The following is a 20,836-nucleotide window of genomic DNA, read 5'->3' as shown; positions in this document are numbered from 1 at the left end:
ATGAGTTGTAAGTGGCGCTCAGATGGATACGTAACTTCCGCTATGTCGTCATCACGGAGCGACGTCTTCTCAGGCCGCAAGTGCGTGAAGCAACCTCGCTGGAAAGATATGTAAGTTTTGTCGTCTTTTTCGATTGCAATCCAGCTAGTTTCGACTTCAGTGTTTATTGTAATCATATACTACGGTAGGGTCACCTTTTACAACCGTGTGTGTGCTTCATGGATCGAGCTGTACTCGACAAACGGCTTCCTCCGCGGCTCTTGTTTTGAGGAGTCAGTTGAATGAAAATAAATGGCGGCGGAATTGAGTCTGAGAGCAGTTATCTGCTGTAAAGTTCATTAGTGTGAGATATTTCAGTGGCAACTGTAGTAATATTAACATGGACTCCTAATACAATAACATTTAACCAACCAGTATTTCTTTAAATGCAAATAACGTTAGCCGTGCAATTCTAGCATCATTGCGGCAGATTAGCTCCGATTTGCTCAGTCGTGCTAGGTGTTGAGGTCTGTTTACACACAGCCACTATAACCTAGCTGCTCTGGACGTTTACTCCATTGTGTCTGTAAGGTAAGCACACACTGGATCATGTTCATGATACAATTAGTTTAGGTCCAGAGCAAATTAAATTGGTGGCCAACAATATCGATGTGATTCATGATTTCAGTCATTTATTAGCCACATGTCTTATTTATTGATTTAAGGTTGGTTCCAACTTCTCAGATGTTTTGCTTCTTCTTTCTGAAGTCAATCCTGCTTCGTGTCAGAGTAAATATATCTGGGTTTGGGACTGCTGGTAGGTTAACGTGGGTATTTAAAGACATTAGCGTGTGTTTCCAGCCCAAATTATCAGAAAAGTGGTCATATTGCAATATATACGATGTATACTTTTATCATGATATGAGACTACTGTATACATTTTAGATGTTTTTATATCCTAGTACTGTGATATTGAGCCGTGTGATTTCTCCACCAGGTTTTAAAGGTCACTTTACTGTAATGTAATTTCCTAAACTTAGTCGACCAGTTACTGATTATTTAATTTGATTGATGTCATTGTTTTCATGTTTTGTAGCAGTCATCCTTATAATATTATTACAATATGATATCAAGGTTTTTGGTGAAAATATCTGCCTATGCCTAGTGTGCAATGAATGGCTTTTGAGGAGATGTATATATCATGTATCGCGATACAGCCCAAAAATATGATACTATCTGAAGGATATATTGCCCGTCTTTAGTTGCAGCTCTACGGCATCACAGCATATATGATCTCAAAGTAACAGCAGCTTGCCTCTGACTCTAGGGCACCATCACCCACGAAGCGGAAAGAGGAGGAAAAGACAAAAGACAGAGGCAAAGACAAGACTGGTACCAAGGAAGGAGACAAGGAGAGAGGACGGGATAAAGTGAGGAAACGCCGCAGTGCTTCTACTGGCAGCAGCAGCAGCAGGTTTGATTTCTAACTTACCTTGTAATATTATTTTCGTATATATTACTGACAAAATCAGCCTCACAAAATGTGTATTTTGTCCCCCAGGTCCAGATCTAGCTCTACTTCAAGCAGCAGCTCTGGTTCCAGCTCAGGCTCCTCAAGCGGTTCCAGCTCATCTGGTTCCAGCCGCTCTGGTTCTTCGAGCTCTCGTTCCTCCTCCTCTTCTAGCTCCTCAGGCTCCCCCAGCCCCAGCCGTCGACGCCATGACAACCGCCGACGCTCCCGCTCAGCGTAAGTCGCTTAACCAGTATTTATTACACACTGTGCTGTCTTGAAGTGTTACTTGTTTGAGTGTGAAGTTAATCAAAGTTTTGTTTGTGATTCTGCAGGTCTAAAACACAGAAGAGGGGAGATGACAAGGAGCGAAGGAAAAGAAGCCCGAGCCCAAAACCAACTAAAGTTCATTTAGGGCGATTGACCAGAAATGTCACCAAGGTCAGCTGAAGACAGGCTTTTCATTGTTGTCAGCAGTTGATTTTATGTATTATGAACCGATCGTCCTTCACAGAAAATCAAAGTCTCCTGTGAATATTGTCGGGATAAACATACTGTGTCTTTCTTGCGCAGGACCACATCCAGGAGATCTTTTCCACTTACGGCAAAATCAAAATGGTTGAAATGCCAATGGACAGACTACACCCACACCTGTCCAGAGGCTCTGCTTACGTGGAGTTTGAGACCCCCGAGGAGGCCCAGAAGGCCCTCAAATATATGGACGGAGGTAGGAGGAATTATGCTTCAGTCTGTTGTTTTACAGGATTACACTGAACATATGTGTTGAAAATCATCTGGTACTTTTTTTTTATAGGTCAGATTGACGGCCAGGAAATCACTGCATCTGCTGTGCTGACTCAACGAGTCCGTCCTCCACCTCGTAGACCTTCTCCTCCTCGCAGAATGCCACCGCCGCCGCCTATGTGGCGTCGCACTCCACCACGCATGAGAAGAAGGTACATTGATGATTTAGTATCAGTAACTATGGCCAACAGTTAGATTTTTCAGAGCATCTGGTCTATTAATTTTTCCCGCCACAACAGCTTTTAAAAAAAAACTTGTATGTTCTTGCAGGTCCCGCTCCCCGAGGAGGCGGTCCCCAGCGCGCCGTCGGTCTCGCTCCAGATCTCCTGGTCGCAGGCGCCACCGCTCCCGTTCCAGCTCTAACTCCTCAAGATAGACGAGTTCCCTGCCTCCTGATACCAAGTGATCTCTTAGAGCCTCTCTAAACAGCTGAAGTTCCTGTTCTCCAGACCTCGTGGACTGACAAACAAATCCATTTACATTGTAGCCAACACAAACACCTGCCTGCATGTAGAAAGTCGACGTGTTTTTTCTCTTTGTGCAAATGTGAGTTTCTTTTCATATTTTGTGTTGAGTCGATCCTGAAATTTAGTTCTGTGTTTGTGTTTTTTCGGGCTGTGTTTGGACTCCACTGAGATCTACAAATGTTTCTTTTAAAGTGTAACTTCTTTTTACCACGTATTGAATTTTTAGACATTTTGAAAAATAAAAACATTGAAACATGTACAGTGTGTGGGTTCAGTTTGTCACAGTCTTGTGAAGACTCTCAAAGGCCTTCACTGTAAAGCTTCTTGGTTCAGCTTTGTTTGCTCAACTTCCCCTTATGTAATGTCTGCAGCTCACATTAATATTGAATGTGTCTGCCATACTTTCAAATGAGTATCAACCTAAAAGAATAAACAGCAGATATGCTCACAATTCAATAGCAACACTTGCTAATCACATTTGCCCCGTAATGTGTGTCCACCTAGTACAGTACAGTAATTGCTTCCTCACCGCAGCTGTAACATTTACTGGATAGTGGATCATCTGAACATGTCTTTGATTTATGACAGATAGGTGAGCCAGCATACATGGTTCTGAAATGTTTTTACAGTTTCTCCCAATGGTATGAACACATTTCCTGTATCCATGACTCATTTTTCTTAAATCTTACAAGACCAATCTGGTAACAGTTAATCATTTTGTCAAAACTCCACAAGGAAGCACTGCACCCAGAACCATGTTATATAGTGCAGAAAGAAGTGAAAGCGGGGCGGAGTGGCTGTGACAGACACCATTCACCCTCTTGACCTTTTTCACTGCAGACATTTCCCTTGTCAAAGCAGGAACAACAGGTGTGACCATTAACGTTAACGATGGTTCCAAACCATTAAGTATCCAAGTAAGGCATGTCAGTGAGTGAGTGAGCATTAACAACACCAGAGCCCTGGAGCAAGCTCAACTACATGGAATGCAGCCATCATTAACTTAAGAAATGCCTGTGTGTGTCTGGCTTTGACAAGTCACAGTCTGCTATGAAAAGGGTCTATTACATGTACCATTAAATACATTGCAATACAGTAAATTGACATAATAATTGTATCAGAATAAGATGAAGTGCATATTTGTCTGTCCAATGAGCTCAAACTGTGCTGACATCACAACCCAGTCAGTTTCCCAGTCAGTCTGTGATTCGAGTTGATACTGTCACATTGTTAGAGTTCAAAATATTGGCTTGACCTCCTCCTCCTCCTCCTCTCACTCTTCCTCCTTTATTTCTATTTGTGTGAAGCCACTGGAAGTTTGGCAGTCTGGAGTCTTGTTTTTGATTCTTGAGCTTTGGTTGATTAGACCCAATTGGTACATGGAGTTTGTTGACCTCGCCCACTTTAAACCTGAGCACGGGTCAAATCAGCCACAAGTGAAAACACCCGCAAAAGGCAGAACATGATGCGTGAGTTTGGTGAAGCTTGCTAAGTTTCTTTGGTAGATGAGGCAAGTTTTGTATGTAGCAATTAGTTAGATATTAAATCTGTAACTTTCTAATGATATTACATCAATGAAACAATACACCAACCGATGGTTGATTTGTGTTTAAATGAAAAATCCAAAGGGAACTGTCCAACAAAAATCGACTACTCAACAAAGTAGTCAAGCTTGAAGGTGAAGAAATGGAAAAACTTCAGACCGAGTAAAATATCTGTTAAATACATGCTTTAATGTAGAGAACATTTAGATTTAATGTATATATATATATATATATATATATATTCAACATTTAGATATAGGTTTAACATTTAGATTTAACATTTAGATTTTATATATATATATATATATATATATATATATATATATATATATATATATATATATACTGTATGTATGTATGTTCATATTCATTCACATTCATTTATGTATGTATATTCAACATTTAGATTAGGTTTAACATTTAGCTTCAACATTTAGATTTTTCATTTAGATTTAAATATTAGATTTAATATCATATATATAGGTTTAACATTTTGATTTATATACACTGTCTGTCTGTCTGTATGTGTGTATATAAATATATATATTCATATTCAACATTTAGATTAGCTTCAACATTTAGATTTGTCATTTAGATTTAACATTTAGATGACGATATTACATTCAGACTTAGATTGAATAAGTCTATTAAGATTTAAGATTTAACTTTTAAGGGTATTATCAACAGTTATAACATGTTTTAGAATAATTTCTGTCTCAGATGTAAAGAAAAGGAGCAACATGTGAGGAAGCTGAGCTAAATATTGAAAATACATTAGTTAGAAACTTGTGAAGGAGGCAGCCAGGAGGGTGGGGTGGTGTATTCACAGTTGAGTGTCGTGAGCGCGTTTCCTACCAGCAGAATGGCCGCTGGGTGTCTCACTCCAGAGAGAGACTCTCCCAGAGAACACTTCATGTAGCCGGCGTAATGTTGCATCTACAATAGTTTTTACAGCATATACACTAGGCTGACCATGCTCCACTTGTCGGCCGCCCTTCACCTTGAATCACAGCCTTGACTTCGGTTGTTGGGGCGCGCCGTGACGCGCTCTGCAGCCTGCAAACTGAGTCCAGCGCGCCCGGCGTTACTCTTTACTTTCGATGCGTGAGAGTTTGAGCTGTGCAGCCGCGGAGGAGGCAGCTGAGCAGGATCATTTGCATGATGACTTCGGATCAAGAAAAGAACAGACAGCGTGTGAAACAGCTTGTGGGCAAACCCGGGAATGGGAACTGTGCTGACTGCGGAGCTGCAGGTAGGCTGGAGGAGGGAGACACTGGACACATTTCACTGACCTTTTCCTACTTCAGTCTGTTTGACTGTGATCACTGGTACTGATCTGTCATACCCGTGGGTCATTCTGAACTACAGATAATTAGCTGCATGCTTTAACAGTGTGCCTCCAGTCCTCTTTGGCAAGAGTGTACAAGGTCGACAGTTTCTTTCCTCAGACAGTCACGATGTGGTCTAGGCTGGGTTATGAAATATTTAACAGTTGACATAATGAAGATCCTCATAGAAGAGGGATGGATTTCCTGACAACTCAAATGAAAGAGCAACTAAATATTGCATAAGCCTTTTAAAAACAACGGTAGGCTATTTATTTTACAGGCTCCCTGCAGATTTAATGAGCACACTTTATTAATAAGTAACACATGTCCAGCTGTGACTTCTTTCTTCTTCTTTCCTTAATTTTTGTGCTCAGTTTTGGTTAAAAAGTTCTGTTACAACTCAAATTCTTAGGTGGGATATGTTTTTGGGTTGGTTGGTTCCTTTTGCATGTGCACATGTGGTCACTTCAGTACATGGCAGACAGGTGTGGTTTGAAACAAGGCTCATGTTGGCGTCATGCTTTACCTCGCCTGGCCCCTGCCAGGTGTAAGCTTTTACAGTAACTATCCATTCGTCCAGGTCTACTAAAAGATGCACAAAGTCTGACTTAATTGTAAATTGATTAAATCAGTCATTAAGTAGTGAGAGAAAACTCAATTTATCCACGATTTCCCGAGCTAGAGATGTCATCTTTTAAAGTTTACAGTGAGTTATGTCAGCATAAAGCAGCATATCCCCTCATTTGACAAGCATGAAACCAGAGAATGTTGACCAGGCTGCGGGCCCTCGTAATACAGAGAGAGAATGGGAGTGGCTATCGTCAGCGTCCCTTGTGTACAGATGCACAGTCCAACAAATGTGCAGCTATGTGATTATGAACAAGGAAGTAATAGTTTTTTTTTTCTCTTTTGCTCTCATGCTATTCTTGCAGTGTGTGGTCACACTGAAGGGCTGCAGCGAGCTGACACAAACTACTCGAAGCTGTACCGGTTCTCTGACTCGGTTACAAAATAACCACCACGGCAGCTGTAATCTCACCTTACGTTGATCTGAGTAATGATTCTGAGAATTAGGTTTTTTTGTATGTGTCACACTTTAGCCGCCACTCTTCGCCTCAGCTCTGTTCACAGGACTAAATTTAAACGGATTAGTGTACAGTATCTTGTGATAACAAACAAATCTATCTTGTTTTTTTTTACTTCTTGGCTTTCATTGTGAAATCCTGTGAATTTGATGATTGCCACACCTGCACGCTCTTTGCACAATTGTCTCCCTTCAAGGAAATGTCCGACCGGTGAATCTTTCGTTGAACTTCTTGAGAACAAAACAAAACAAAACAAAATATGGGCGACATGTTACAAAAAGTTACACTTTAAGTTTGTGTTACTGAGGTCTTTGTGGCAGAGGTGGAGGTAGCAGTGACTCATAGCGTATGCATGTAAGTGTGAATGACACTTTTCACACATGATGCGCAGCGCGTATACCTGTGAATTTCCACTTTTTATAGAAATGTTCATTCAAAGCCGTGTACCTCCAGTTGTAAAGGTTACAGCAACATAATATAATAATGGAGACACATATACATGGATATAATCTATGTAGTTTTATATATTTATGTGCCTGCCTCTAACAAAAGATAATATAAAAGATCGTTCATCACCTTTTCTAAGTAGGTGTTACTCAGTTGCAGTGACAATGTACAGAAAATGTGGGCTGCTGTTGAGTAAACACTGTATTAAGGGACTGCCCTCAGAAGTTCACCCAAAAATGAGAATTCAGTACTCCAGCGTCATGCCCATGGAAAGTCCGGTGAAGTGTTGTAGTCCACAAAACATTTCTGGAGCTTCACAACGAAACAGCATTCTTCTCAACAACTGAAGTAGATGGGGACTTTTTTGAACTACAAACAGAAAAAAAACTCAAAACAAGCCCACAAAACGTAAAATGAGGATGAGTAGATAACGACTGAATTTTCATTTTAGGGTGAACTAATCCTTTACATTTTTTGTGTCTCTGTCCTGTGTTGCAGACCCGGAATGGGCATCCTACACCCTGGGAGTGTTTGTGTGTCACAGCTGCTCAGGCCTCCATAGAAACATTGCTCAGATCAGCAAGGTGAAATCTATCCTGCTGGATCCCTGGAGCTCCTCTGAGGTGGAGGTGAGCGCTCCTGTCTGCTGCGCTTGTGCTTTATTCACGCGTATCCTGAACGCAGTCATAAGCCTTGTGTTATTTGAGTGAAGATCAGCCGATCGATTGTTGTCTGAAACTTGGCTTGAAGCGACATCTGCAGCCCCTGGCCTCGCCCTCACCCTGCTCCACTGTGAGCATCGCTCTCTGCCTGCTGCTCCTCCCCTGCCTCCCTGCCTGGTAGAATAAGACAAGTCATCCTTCTCAATTCAGCACAGCCTGAAAGGCATGAGCCAGCAGCTGGCAGATACAACCAATATCTCTGTGTTTGTGTGTGTGGGACTTTGACTTTAAAACTCACTTTGGATTCCAGTTGATTTCACAGTGAAAATATCCAGGATGAGGTGGAAGAATCATGTATTGTGTTTATTAGCCGTATCATGCCGCCTGCGTGCTCCTGTAAATGTGTGCAACAAAAGAGGCCTTGTGTAGTGCTTTGCCATTAGCTCTTTCTCTCTCTGTCCCTCTTTCTCTGGCTTTCTCTTCCTTTGTGTATGTGATCTGTAGTTTTCTATCTGTGTGCTGAGCAGTATCCTCTGTGTTTAAATACAAGGACACAGAAGAAGAAGCAGCCACGTCTCCCTCTTCTACCAAATCGTCAGGATAGATGCAGGAAGTGTTTTCCGCAAAACACGAATATGCCCAAACTTTACACTTCTGTATTATGTTAGGTTTAGGCACAAAACCCACTTGGTGGAAAAAATTGTGTTTTGGCTTGAAATACCTGCTTCTTCTCATCACAAACCTGACTCGAAGTTGTCCTGAGGTCTCCTTGAACATATCCGGTGGTGTCAAGCTTACAAATGTTGCAACGCAGTCTTGAACAGTGGGCAGTGGCCTGGCAGGCTTCTCACCTATAACTCCATGCAGAAATGTCAATATGGTGCATATGAAACCAACAAATGTGACTTCAGTGTGACAGTGGTTTTGCAGAAACGGGGGACCGAGGTGCCCTCTGGCTAAGGTGTCAGCCACACAAACGCTGAGCTGCAAGTACCTTATTATATCTGTGTGGCTGTGTATGTGTGAGGCCTGCTCTCATCCACCATATACACTTGCACACAGACGTGTCTTACAAAAGCCTGTCTTCCTCCCCTCTGCAGTTTATGGACTCTGTGGGTAACGATACCGCCAAGGCCAAATATGAGCAGATAGTTCCTGCCTTCTACTACAAGCCCACACACAAAGACTGCACGTAAGTGATGTGTCTTCTTCCGCCCTCCTTACTGTCTAATCCAGGTGTTTTTGCCACCTCTGAAAGTGAGGGTGATTGGTGCATATCTGCAGCACATCTCTTGCATTGGGGTTGCAGCAGTGTCGTGTTCATGGCACGCTGTGGTTGGAAAACTGCCACATGTGCACGTGGTTTTCTACAGTGTTGTGTGTTAGTGTTATTAAAAGAATATTTTTCCAAGTTTATATCAAGTTTTATATGTTAGGACATAATGTCTGCCAAATTATGACAGCATTTTCATTTAGCCAAAAAAGTAATCATATTAAAACGGAAGTTTTTTAACCTGGGCCCTATATTTACATATTTTGTGTGTAAATGATTCATGCTTACAGCCATTGCAGCCGTGTCTGTAACATTAAGTCCACTAATAGTGCTTTATTTTGCCAGTGACAGGCTGAGGTTGTTATTACAAGTGTCTAACAAAAAGGTCTTTCTCCATAAGAACCGTTTCTGTAAAGTGCCTCAGCCCGTCTGTGACAAAAACAAGCACTTTTGTGGACGTAGTTGCCCAAAAGGATTACGTTGCAGCCACGGCATCTGCGTTGCGGTTGCAAGCTGTGATAATCTACAGGACCGATTTCAAAACTTTTGGTATGAGTCATTTATACACAAAAACGTGCAAGTACTGGGCTTTAAAAATACCAGAATCCCCCTTTTAAAGGTCATTGTACAGTCACAATGACCTTTAAATGGGGGATTCTAGTGTCAGTACACCATATACCATGAAACTGTGATATTTTTTGAGATGGTTATCGAAGGGTGAAAATGTCAGACTGTTGCAGCGCTAGTAATCATACACATCCATTTGCAGCTAATGTAGTTTTCTAAAGGTAGATTAGGATGAAATAAGTTTGTAAAAGCCACATTTTTTCACATTTAATTAGGTCAATAAAAAGTGAAATCTTGTGCCGGTCTACACATTTTAATGTTAAATTCTATATTGACAAAAGACTTATTTCCCTTAAGGTAATTCATACAGTAATAAATGCTGATGTTACCTTATTTACTACCTTACAACTACTTAACTACCTAAATTGCAAACTGGTGGGTATTCTGTGCATAGATACTGTAAAATATTACTCATAGCATCTTTAGGACTGCGATTATTGTCACACAGATGGATGCATTCATTAACCGAGGGGCAGCAAGTGGCTGTCGGTGGCCCGGCTGACATGCAGAAACTGCTCTGTGATAAGACTGGCAATTTCCTGCAGTTTGAACAGGAAGCGGCAATTCAGTACGAGGGCTTCTTCTTAACCGTCCAGGGGTAAAAATAACAAATACGTAACAACCAAACACTGAGCGGTGAGTTCTGTTTGAGCCTGAACCTGTGTCGTGTGTATGAGGGGTGACACGTTTAGGACGGTACAAAGGAAAGGGTGACTGGATAAAGGCAAATCCATTAAGTGTGAAGGGCGTTGAGCACTTGGGGGAAGAGCTGTACAAAGCCATGACATCGAATCCTGTGATGATGATTTGTTGAAAGCGACACAGCTGGTTAAGAAATGCAGATGACGTGTCTTACATGCTGAAGATGCTCTGCGAATGTTAACAACCATCAGTAAGGGAAACGGAAAGAGTCCAGAGAAATTAGTGTAATAAAAATGGATGTGAGAGACGAAAGAGGAGCAACAGCCGTATAATTGTCATCACAGCGATAATTACGGGAAGATGAGTAATGTTTGTATGAAATGTAGCTCCGAGGCTCCACATTCATGTGAGTTAATGAGACGTTTCCGACAAACTAACTGAAGCATGATAAAAAGCTCAGCACCAACTGTTCTGCCGCAGGCTCCTGCGGGAACAATGGATCCGGGCCAAGTACGAGAGGAAGGAGTTTCTGTGTGTGGAGAAGCAGGAGCCCTACTCGGCAGGTAAGAGTGAAACACGTCTCTGTGCGTTATACCTCTTCTTGCTTACTCAGGAGAACAAGTAATTGTCCGCGTCTCGCACAGCACCACCTATTCAGCAGCGAATGAATGCTCAGCAGGGAAACGGCATCATCCCTTTAGCATTACCAACATTCTTGGGTGAAACAGCTGATGAAATCCAAGATAAGAGGGAAGGAAGGAGGCCTCATTTCACACTCTGCTTCCCCGCCTCCACCTAAGTGGGGTGACACTACAAGTCAGACACCACCTTGAAACTTCCCTAGTTGATTACTGACCTTAAAAAAAAATGTTTTTAAATGTGTTTTCTGTTGCAAAAGATGATGAAAATGGATGAAGAATAAAATGTTCTGCAAATCAGACTATGAACAAACCAGCATATAGATAGGAATAAAAGTAGTAAGTGTGGTGTATGTTAGTGCTACTGGAGGAGAGATTTGAGAAAAAACAGTGTGAAATTATAAATATTATTATCAACTATCGTTTTTGGCATCGCAAGTTTTCTGTGCTGTTTAAATATGCAAATGAGGCACCGCTAATTAAATATGCCCAAATTTGCATGCAATTTCAGACGAGAAATCAGAAGTCAAACAAACACCTACATGTTTTTTTGGACATTTTGAAGAAAGACATGGTATGGGAGCAAAATGGCTCCAAACCTCAAAACTAACCAGTGTATAAAAAATAATTAAATAATTTAAAGTTAAAGTGTTTCCCCCTGCGCCCGCTCTTTATGCTAAGCTTGGCTAACCACTTCCTTACTCTAGTTTCGTACATAACATATAGAAAGTCTGGGAAAGAAAACCAATGTTCAGAAGTTAGACGATGCGTTCAGTTCCAGTTGTTTATTTGGACCCATTAAAGAGTTTCGCTTGAAAGATATGACAATCTCCTGTGTAGGGATGTTCTCGTACTGCAGCAGAAACTCTTGTTCCTCCTCTTGTTTCGCCAACTAGCTCATTATGATCTATTGAGATCTGTTGGGCTTCAGTATGTCTTGTTGGAGGTGCTATTTTGCCTGCTAATGGCATTACACTGTCAAAGAGTGTAATAATAAACAGCTCATGGCCCATAGGCACTGCTACCCACTGCTCATTTACATAGCCCAGCCCAATTAGCCTGCCAGTCAGATAGTCTGACTGCACGGCGTGTCAGCATGGTTTATGTTGCAGAGACGATGAGGACTGGTCATCAGGGGACCGACTCTGACCTTTACTGTCCTCCTTTCTGTAATTCTGTTTTAATTCTCTTATCTGCACTCACAACTGTTTCTGGCCGACTACCAGAGGCCTCATCTTTTTCTCATGGTTTACCAGGTGTAATCATTTTGGCGCTGGTCTATGCTCACTTCCTTACTAATTATACATTACATAACCCTTATCTGTCTTTAATGCTGAATCATGTGCCGGCGTGTGTCAAATATGACAAATGTCTCTTGGCTAATCGCCCAGAAGAGCCTCATTAAAAGAGAGAAAGTGGCGCCGACCTGAGCGCTAATCAAACGCGACTAATCAATAATGGATGGGCCCTCCCAAACTGACTGGCAGTGTGTGTGTGTGTGTGTGTGTGTGTGCAGATACTAAGACTGAGTCATTCTGATCCCATAAGAGTCAAGGTGCAATATGCACATTTATAATTGTTGTCTTGATATGAGACTATTTATTGTCCAAGATTTTGGATATCATAATATCATGAGATCACGTAAGTGTTGACTTAATGGTGCTGTTTGTAAGAAAAGTTGATTTTTGACACTCTGGGTTTCCCAAATCATCAAAAACTGACGCTTTGGGATGACGACTGACCCGTCCTACATCCCAAAGCGTCAGTTTTTGACGAGTTGGGAATGTGACTCCAAAATCGACTTTTCTTACAAATTTCACCTTTTTAAGGCTGCATTACAGTAAAGTGATGTACTTTCTAATCTAGTTGTAGCTGTTTTAATACTTGTATTTACCCACTTTGTCATTTCATTTCCACAGTACTGATGATTATTTAGAGATATTAGGACTTTGAGGTGTTTGTTAATGTACAGTAGAGCATTGTAAACTATTTACAATATTAATGCAGTAATAATACAAACTCAGAAAGTTTTATATAATTTCCATAACTGAATAAACAAGCTGTTCTCAGAGGAAAATAAGGTCCCCAGAACACTGTTCAAAGCTAGAAAGGTGGCAGGGTCCGCCAAATATAAACAAAGTAAAACAGTGTGAAACTGTGTTGTCCTTTAAGGTCAGTTTGTTTATTCAGTTTATTCAGTTATGAAAAGAGTATTAATTTAATTAATTTTGTTTAAGCAGGAAAATCAATTAATGAAAATGTTTCTCTTCTGATTAAAATGCATTCCCAAAAACTACATAATGCACCTTTAACCACAGGTGTAAATAATAGCATTGATGCTGTTGAGGTGTTTCAGTGCCACGGGCCTCACTGACATGGCTTTCTAGGATGTCTAAAAGTAACAGGTCCATTATTAAAGGGCGTGTCCCCTGTTTTTCAGCCTGCAACAATGTTATGTCACATCAGTTATACACACGCAGGGCACAATGTGTTGAATATATGCTCTATATGTCCTGCTGATAAAAAACGATGATCACCAACTGCGCTTTCCATCTGGCGTTATTGACTATCCTGTTGTGCCAGAAACAGGAAGTTGTGCAGAGTAGAGTGAGTTTAATCTAAAAGAAGATGTGGTTTGTGGCCATTTTTGATGAAACATTTAAAGGCGCCTATGTGAGGCCCCACCCGGCCGACCACCCCATGGAAGTCATCGAGTGTGTCACATTTAAACACAAGTCTCAGAAGATTAGGGGAGAGATTTTGATGTCTGAAAATAAAACATGGTTCCCCTTTAACTGGAGCTGTTCTCGCAGGGTCACAGCTGAGAAGCCGCTTGCATTCAGAGTGAAAACATCATTAGGAAAAGCTAAAATACAGCATGAAATTTGTCAAACAGATGGCCGCTGTTCCAAGGAGAAAAAGCAAAATGTATCTGTAAGGTAGATGAGATAAAGCGTTATTATCAGAGTCTCATGACCGTCGAGCTCTTGCTCTCTGTGTCTCTCTGTCTCTCTCCCTCTCCGTCAATGGTCTCTTGTGTTGTGCTGTGCAGAGGCTTTAGGAGCATGTGGTGCCCCGGAGGAAGAATGACCTCCTTTGTGTACAAGTATTCTATACAATGTTGCTCCTCGATTGTTGGCCAAGAGAAACTAGCGGCGATCTGTGGAAGACGTGGAGAAAGACAGGCGCTGTGGTCCAAACGTTGCCTTGCTCTCCCTTGTGTTTGCAAATGTTTCACACCCCGCTCTTAACAGTGAATGACTTCTCTTCTCACCCTCGCCCTGCCAGCGATGGAACAAAACTTTCCGACTCATGAATTATTTATGAAGTCTCTGCTCGCCCAGATGTTTACTGCTGTCTCTGCTGCTGTACAGTGTGAAGACGCGAGGGAAGGGATGAAAGGATGGATGGGGGGAAAGAGTCGAGCAGTCTGTGTTTCTTAATATCAGATCCATTTCCCAGAGGAAATTGGCAACTGGGATGTAATTTTCTCTCAAAAATCTCTCTGTTCTTTGCTTATCGCATTGCACTTAAGCTCATACCATTCCAGCATTTGACCGAGGCACTTTATTTTCAATTCTTATGCAGTTTTTTTTTGCAGGGGAAGTGGTTTATCAGCCGTCTCTAATGTAGCCTGCTATTTGATGTAATCAAAAGAGAACAGCGCTATATGAGGCTGTGAGTTGCCATTATTATTATCATTATTATTTTTAATTGGCCTTCCTTTTTTTTTTTTTTTTTTTTTTAATAAATTAATTAATAATAAATTGCAATTGTGGAGATTTAAACAATCTCAAAAGAGTAGAAGGAGGCGTGCTACGGAAGCCCTGAGGGGCAAATCAGAAAATATGTTTTTCTGGTGATCCATTTTCTGTCTCATCTAAATTGTTTTCTCTCCTGTTTTAATGACTGGAGAAGAAAAAAAGAAAATAAGTTTTTCCAGGATATTTCTAAGTTCCTTATTTTTTTGAATTTATGTTATTTATGAGTGGAAAAAACTAAATCAGGAGAAAAGAAATCATGCATGAAATTGATAAAAAATCTCATAAAATCTTTTTCTTTTTCGCAGATGAGGAGAAATTTTTTTTTTAGATTATCCTGGAGAAACTTTTTTTTGCGAAACAATTTAGATGAGATTTCAAAAATGGATCACCAGGGAAAAAAAAAATAAAAATCCTCACTTGACCCTCAGGACTTCCGTCATAATCACTCTACTTTCTTAAAATATTGTTCTTCTCTCTCTCTCTCTCTCTCTCTTTTTTTTTTTAAGTTTATAGTATTTTAATTTGACTTTTTCCATCTTGTTCAGACACCATGTAGGTAAAAAATGCTGTCCCCTTGTCTGTTTTTTTGGAAAAACTAACAAAAGTAAAAGAATCTAATGCCCCTAAAAACAAACTAAAACAAAACTTAAATTCAGAAAGAACAAGCTGAAAATGTGTGGTTACTCCAGTTGACCAGTGCCCAGAAGTAGGCTCTTGGCTGCACAAACAAGTGTTCTTACTTGAATCAGCCAGCACGTCGTTAAAAGCCTGACCCTGTGGAGCTCTAGTTGAAAAACAATCCAGCTCATTATAAAATTAGAAATCCATTTCTCAGTCTTCTTCTATTTGGAGAAAAATAACCAATGCAGGTCTTTTTCTGTTCAATATTGCTGATTTTGAGTTAATTAGTATGTGTGCTGGCTGAGTGTGCACGGGGCGATGACGCTGCGTTTCTTCCTGCAGTGCTGTTTCTGTTGGCTCACGCCGGGTGTATGGGCAGAGAGGCCAGTGTCAGGAACAGGCCCAGGAACAGAGCCAACAAGCTGTGTGTGTGTGTGTGTGTGTGTGTGTGTACGCGCCTGTGTGTCTAGAGAGAATAGGGATGGGTCTGATATTGCATACAATTTAGTGGAGATTAAACATTATGGAGGAGATAAATAAAGAGCCGTTCCTGCTCTGGCACTGATTGGTGAGAAGAAAGTCCTGACACAAAGATGCTCCAGTGGTTGTTAATCAGAAAGTCTTAGAGGGAGATGAGTTTATTGAAGTGATGTTCAGGCTCGTAGAGGAAGCCATCGTTTGAAACTGAATTATTTATGTGTAGTAAAAGCAGAGGTGCTTCTTCCCATCACTGCTGAGCTACTTAGAACAGTGACCACAGAAGAAGGAAGCAGGGCTGGGTAAATTATATTGCAATTCTTCAGGCAGTGTCACAATACATAATATAAATCCTGATATGATGAAATCTGTTGAATTTCTCTTCTGTATGAATGTTTGTCTTGGGGTGGTGTATGGAGTGTTTTGTTAAAGCCCTGTGGTCTCTTCCCTCTGTTCCCACTCCTGGTGCTCCCCTCCTGGCAGGCTACAGAGAGGGCTTCCTGTGGAAACGAGGCAGGGACAACGGGCAGTACCTCAGCCGAAAATTCATTCTGTCCGAACGGGAAGGCGTCTTGAAGTACTTCAACAAGCATGACGTGAGTGTTTCTTCACCTCCTTCTACCTTTTTGTTTCCCAATCTCGACTGAGCCAAGACTACACCATTGACCGTCTCTCTTTCAAAAATGGCCTCCCCTTCCTGCAGGCCAGAGAGCCTAAAGCGATAATGAAGATCAATACGGTGAATGCCACTTTCCAGCCAACAAAGATTGGCACGCCCCACGGCCTGCAGGTAACCTATTTGAAGGACAACAGCACGAGGAACATCTTTGTTTACCATGAGGATGGAAAGGTGAGGTGTGGTGCCTCTGTTGTTTTATACAGGGTATGTGTGTCCCTCTGGTGGAAATGGTTTGTCATTACCCTTCAGTAATGCCAGCAATCAAAGTTTACTTAAAAAAAAAAAAAAAAAAAAAAATCATCTGCCCTGGGTTTACAGCTTTTCAAATCTCATTTCCATTTAGAAAGGTAGTTCTGTCTGGTAATGATAGCGATGAGCGTTCAGTGCAGGAGATAATTAAAGATTTTTCGGGCTGATGACGATGTGTCAGGAGATGATACTGCAGTGAGAGTCAGTCACTGGATATCCTGATTTTACTGTCTTGTAGGAAATGGTGGACTGGTTCAACGGCATCAGAGCAGCCAGGTTTCACTACCTGCAGGTGGCTTATCCTGGAGCTTCCATTGCTGATGTGAGTCCATGCACAGACACACACACACATACATATACAAGGTCATGACAACACTTCATCACATCCTTTATATTTTACATGTAAAGAAATAAACGTATCTGATTGGCCGATTCAAATATTTTCACTTCAAGGTTAATTTTAAGTAGATTTTTTAAAATGAAAGACTTTACTTTCACCTACAGTATTTTTCAGAGTGGCTAGAGCTGTGCACACATACACACAGAGTTTATCAGTGACTAAGTCTTTGCCCTTTGTTTGTCTAGCTGTTGCCAAAGCTAACCAGGAACTACATCAAGGAGGGTTACATGGAGAAGACTGGTCCAAAGGTAATGCACTGATTCCCACGTGATTTATAAGATGGGCAAATATGCAAAGCCATAAACAGCATCTTGCAGAGCCTTGAAGTCCCGGTTATTTACTTGACATTTATAGCTGTGTGAATTCAGCTGCCACGTGTTTCTCTCCTGTTTCCGTCCCACAGCACACAGAGGGCTTCAAGAAGAGATGGTTCACAATGGATGACAGGAGGCTCATGTACTTCAAAGATCCACTGGTATTAAAGCTGCATGCTTTAGAGGAAACTGTTGTAGTTACACAGATGCACAGCAGAGAAAAAGGCATAGCTGCATCCGCTGGTCACAGTCTATTTTTGAGGGACAGTGCACTACAGTACGTAACGTGCCAAAACAGCCTTTTCCTTCGAAATGTGATAGTTGTTCACAACATTTCATTCTGAAGTGTGTTCCTTAATGAAACTACAAATCAGTGCTGTTGTTTCAATCAAGATTAAAGGTGCAATATGTACAAATTTTAGTTGAAAACATTCAAAAATGTACAAAAATTATCCATAAAATGTGAAATAAGTAATAAGTTTTGATTACAAATGATTCTTACATTTGCACCTTTAAACTTGTGTCTCTCCCGCTGCTTCCAGGATGCCTACGCACGAGGCGAGGTGTTCGTTGGTATTAAGCAAAACGGCTACACTGTGCGTCCCGGCCTCCCCCCCAACACTCAGGGCTACCATTGGCAGTTTGGAATCACCATAGTGACCCCAGACAGGAAGTTTCTATTTGCATGCGAGACTGAAGGGGATCGACAAGACTGGATGGCTGCATTTCAGACTGTTATCGACAGACCAATGCTGCCTCAGGAGTATGCAGGTAAATTGAAAACCCATCTAAATCATTATTTAGCTCTTTTCTGTTCTCATTGTCTGAGTCAGTTGTATTATTTTCTGTTCCCTCTGCAGTGGAGGCCTATTTCAAGCACAAACCATGATGGTCTCAGTGTTTGAAGAACCGTCGGTGCAGGATGAGAAGCAGGGAGTGGAGCTGGAGAGGGAGAAGATATGTACTTGAGATCTCATAATGGGAGCCTTTCTAAGAACTTAAGGTGACAGAAAAAAAGGACCTAGCGGTGAGACGGCTTTGACCACAGCTGCAGACTCCTTCACTCTACCCGCCGTCTTGCGCAGCCTCACCTATTATGTGCCAGACCCATTTCATAGGGAGTCCGAATCACGCCTCAGCTCATGAATGTTAGCCTAACTCACTCATAACTCATGTTATGCGACTTACATACTTGAAAAGAGGTCAGTCATCGTGACCTGAATGTGTAGAGGTTATGCACGTGACTTGTTCAGTAGGAATCAGAATTGTGCTGCTCAGATGTTAAAATATGTGGTTTTCTGTTCTCAGTAATCTAGTAGTAGAAATATATTAATACTTAAATGACCGATGTTTAATGTGGAGCAGTTTCCTGCCAAAACTTGAACAAAATGTTTTACGGATGCCCTAAAATCACATAACAAACACACAGTGTGGTTTTTCAAATACAAAACATGCCTATGAAACAAGTACAGAAGACGTTTCTGATACATCATGCTTTACAAGTACCAAAATAGTACGCAACTTTTGGCACAATCTTCCCGCCGTGCTTCCGTGCTCAGGATCTTCTCACAAATATCCTGAGTAATCTGCCCTCCACAACACCAGTCAGCACTATGAGTACATTTAAGCGCACCGGGAGGTTGAGCCATTGCAGAGCAGAGCAGGTCGAACAGCTAAAACTTTGTCATAAAGGAGCATGCTGCAGTTAGAAGAGACAGGTCATCTGGTAAAGGTGGAGAAGGAAACATTCATACAGAATAGACTTTACTTTATGAACGTACACAGAAGAAATGGGAACAAGAAAACACACGACGGGATAACGGAAAGAAACGAGTCTCAGGTGAGTGCTAACTTTGGTCAGGAACACAACTGAACACAAATACGGACACAATCTCTGTGCCAGTTGTTGCTCGCTGTAGGGAACCAATCTAAACTCAGATGGTTTCATTTTTCTATCCCTGTTACACGGTGGAAACAACATTTACTTCGTACAGACACAGTGGACTGTTGATGTATAGCACCACCTGCTGTTGTGGAGGGTGAATTATTTAGGAAATTATCGAGGAACATTTTGAGGAGTGAAGCGTGGCAGAAATATCGTGCCAAAAGTCACGTGATATAACTGTTATTGTCTATGTGGGATGTGTTTTTTGTTTTGTATTTGTCTGTTGTATTAGAAATATGTGGCGTGTTTAATAGGTACATTTTGTATTCGCAAAACAAAGTGCTCGAGTTTGTTGGTACATTTTTAGGGCATTTATAAAACATGTTTTGTTTGTTTGCGATGGCAGGAAATGACCTCCGTTGTTTAATACAGCTGAATTAATCATGCATTTCATCTAAGTGAGGAACCATAGAGCCATGGTCTGCCGATAGGCCACTCAGATTAATTTCCACATGTGAGTACAATATTTAATTCTCAGTGTATTTATTTTTTTTAACCGTCTAATTTGCTGTACGCAGCTTGTGCTATTAAGGTGCCAAGCATTGCAGATTTAATAAGGTATATTTGCTTTTTTGTACGTGTTCAAGCAGCTGAATGTAAAACTGCTTTGTGATGTTTAATATCACTGTTAATTATTGGCTTGCATTTGTTTGTCTTGTCGTTCAGCGTCTCTCTTAATGTGCTATAACTATTTATCCAGCAGAGGGAGACAAAGGAAAAGGTTTTAAAACTCACTATGACACCCTTCACCACACACACTCAAACTCCAGGGGCTCATTAACCTCATCAAACTACTGCCTGCAGGTGTGCACATTAATGTATTTGTGTAAGTGCCACCTGGAAAAGGCACGGAGATGTTTTTGAGCAGTATTATAATGGGACAGTGATTCCTTTTGTTCAAACTGAAAGAGCCGCGGTCAAGCGGACCATGTGAGCATGCATCTGCAGCCCTGCTTGACCATTAAACCATCACCACGCACATTGTCTTGTAACTCACTGTGGAGAAATACGCTCACTATTAAAAGAGTAAAATCCACGTTACCTTCTGTTTTTTTTTTATTGTAGTTAACTTCGAGTTACAAGAAAGAAGATGCACATTGAAAAGTAGTAAAACGGAAAATCAGTACGTTACTCTGAACATCAAGATTGGAAAAGCTTACAGTAAATACTGTACAGAGATATTCTGTGTCTATGTTTCTGATGACTAAGATGAACTCTACCAAAACAACAGTCATATAAAAAGAGGCCTACGCTTCCCTTATTAAGAACAGGTTAAATACTGTTAACAGATTATAAGAAAACATGGCACTATATACCCCATTTATATGTTCATGAATGAAAAATTAACAAAAAGCAGGAAATAAAGCAGCCTACTGATGTT

The 20,836-nt window shown here is 41.1% G+C and overlaps 2 protein-coding genes across 3 annotated transcripts; both read left to right on the top strand.

Annotated features, from left to right (window-relative positions):
- The first annotated feature begins 10 nt into the window (after window positions 1–10).
- LOC311268431 (uncharacterized protein) lies at window positions 11–3,017 on the top strand. Its single transcript, XM_084372089.1, has 7 exons — window positions 11–110; window positions 1,307–1,453; window positions 1,541–1,726; window positions 1,825–1,930; window positions 2,063–2,216; window positions 2,304–2,445; window positions 2,564–3,017. The coding sequence occupies exons 1-7, from the start codon at window positions 43–45 to the stop codon at window positions 2,667–2,669; spliced, it is 909 nt and encodes a 302-aa protein (XP_084228215.1). The 5' UTR covers window positions 11–42; the 3' UTR covers window positions 2,670–3,017.
- Window positions 3,018–5,172: 2,155 nt separating this feature from the next.
- On the top strand, window positions 5,173–20,496 carry LOC311268019 (arf-GAP with dual PH domain-containing protein 1-like). Of its 2 annotated transcripts, XM_084371345.1 has the most exons (11): window positions 5,173–5,556; window positions 7,663–7,793; window positions 8,927–9,018; window positions 10,849–10,931; window positions 16,352–16,464; window positions 16,572–16,718; window positions 17,035–17,118; window positions 17,382–17,444; window positions 17,600–17,671; window positions 18,053–18,281; window positions 18,371–20,496. In XM_084371345.1, exons 1-11 carry the CDS (start codon window positions 5,463–5,465, stop codon window positions 18,397–18,399), a joined length of 1,137 nt encoding a protein of 378 aa, XP_084227471.1. In that variant the 5' UTR covers window positions 5,173–5,462; the 3' UTR covers window positions 18,400–20,496. The 2 variants fall into 2 exon arrangements, with proteins under 2 accessions (XP_084227471.1, XP_084227472.1); XM_084371346.1 differs by lacking the exon at window positions 7,663–7,793 and having other exon boundaries at window positions 5,440–5,556.
- Window positions 20,497–20,836: the final 340 nt, after the last annotated feature.

Source organism: Pagrus pagrus (genome assembly GCF_965226575.1).
Source record: "Pagrus pagrus genome assembly, chromosome: 13".
Classification (NCBI taxonomy): domain Eukaryota; kingdom Metazoa; phylum Chordata; class Actinopteri; order Spariformes; family Sparidae; genus Pagrus; species Pagrus pagrus.
Note: the sequence above shows the minus strand (reverse complement) of the source record. Positions and strands in the feature narration are given on the sequence as shown.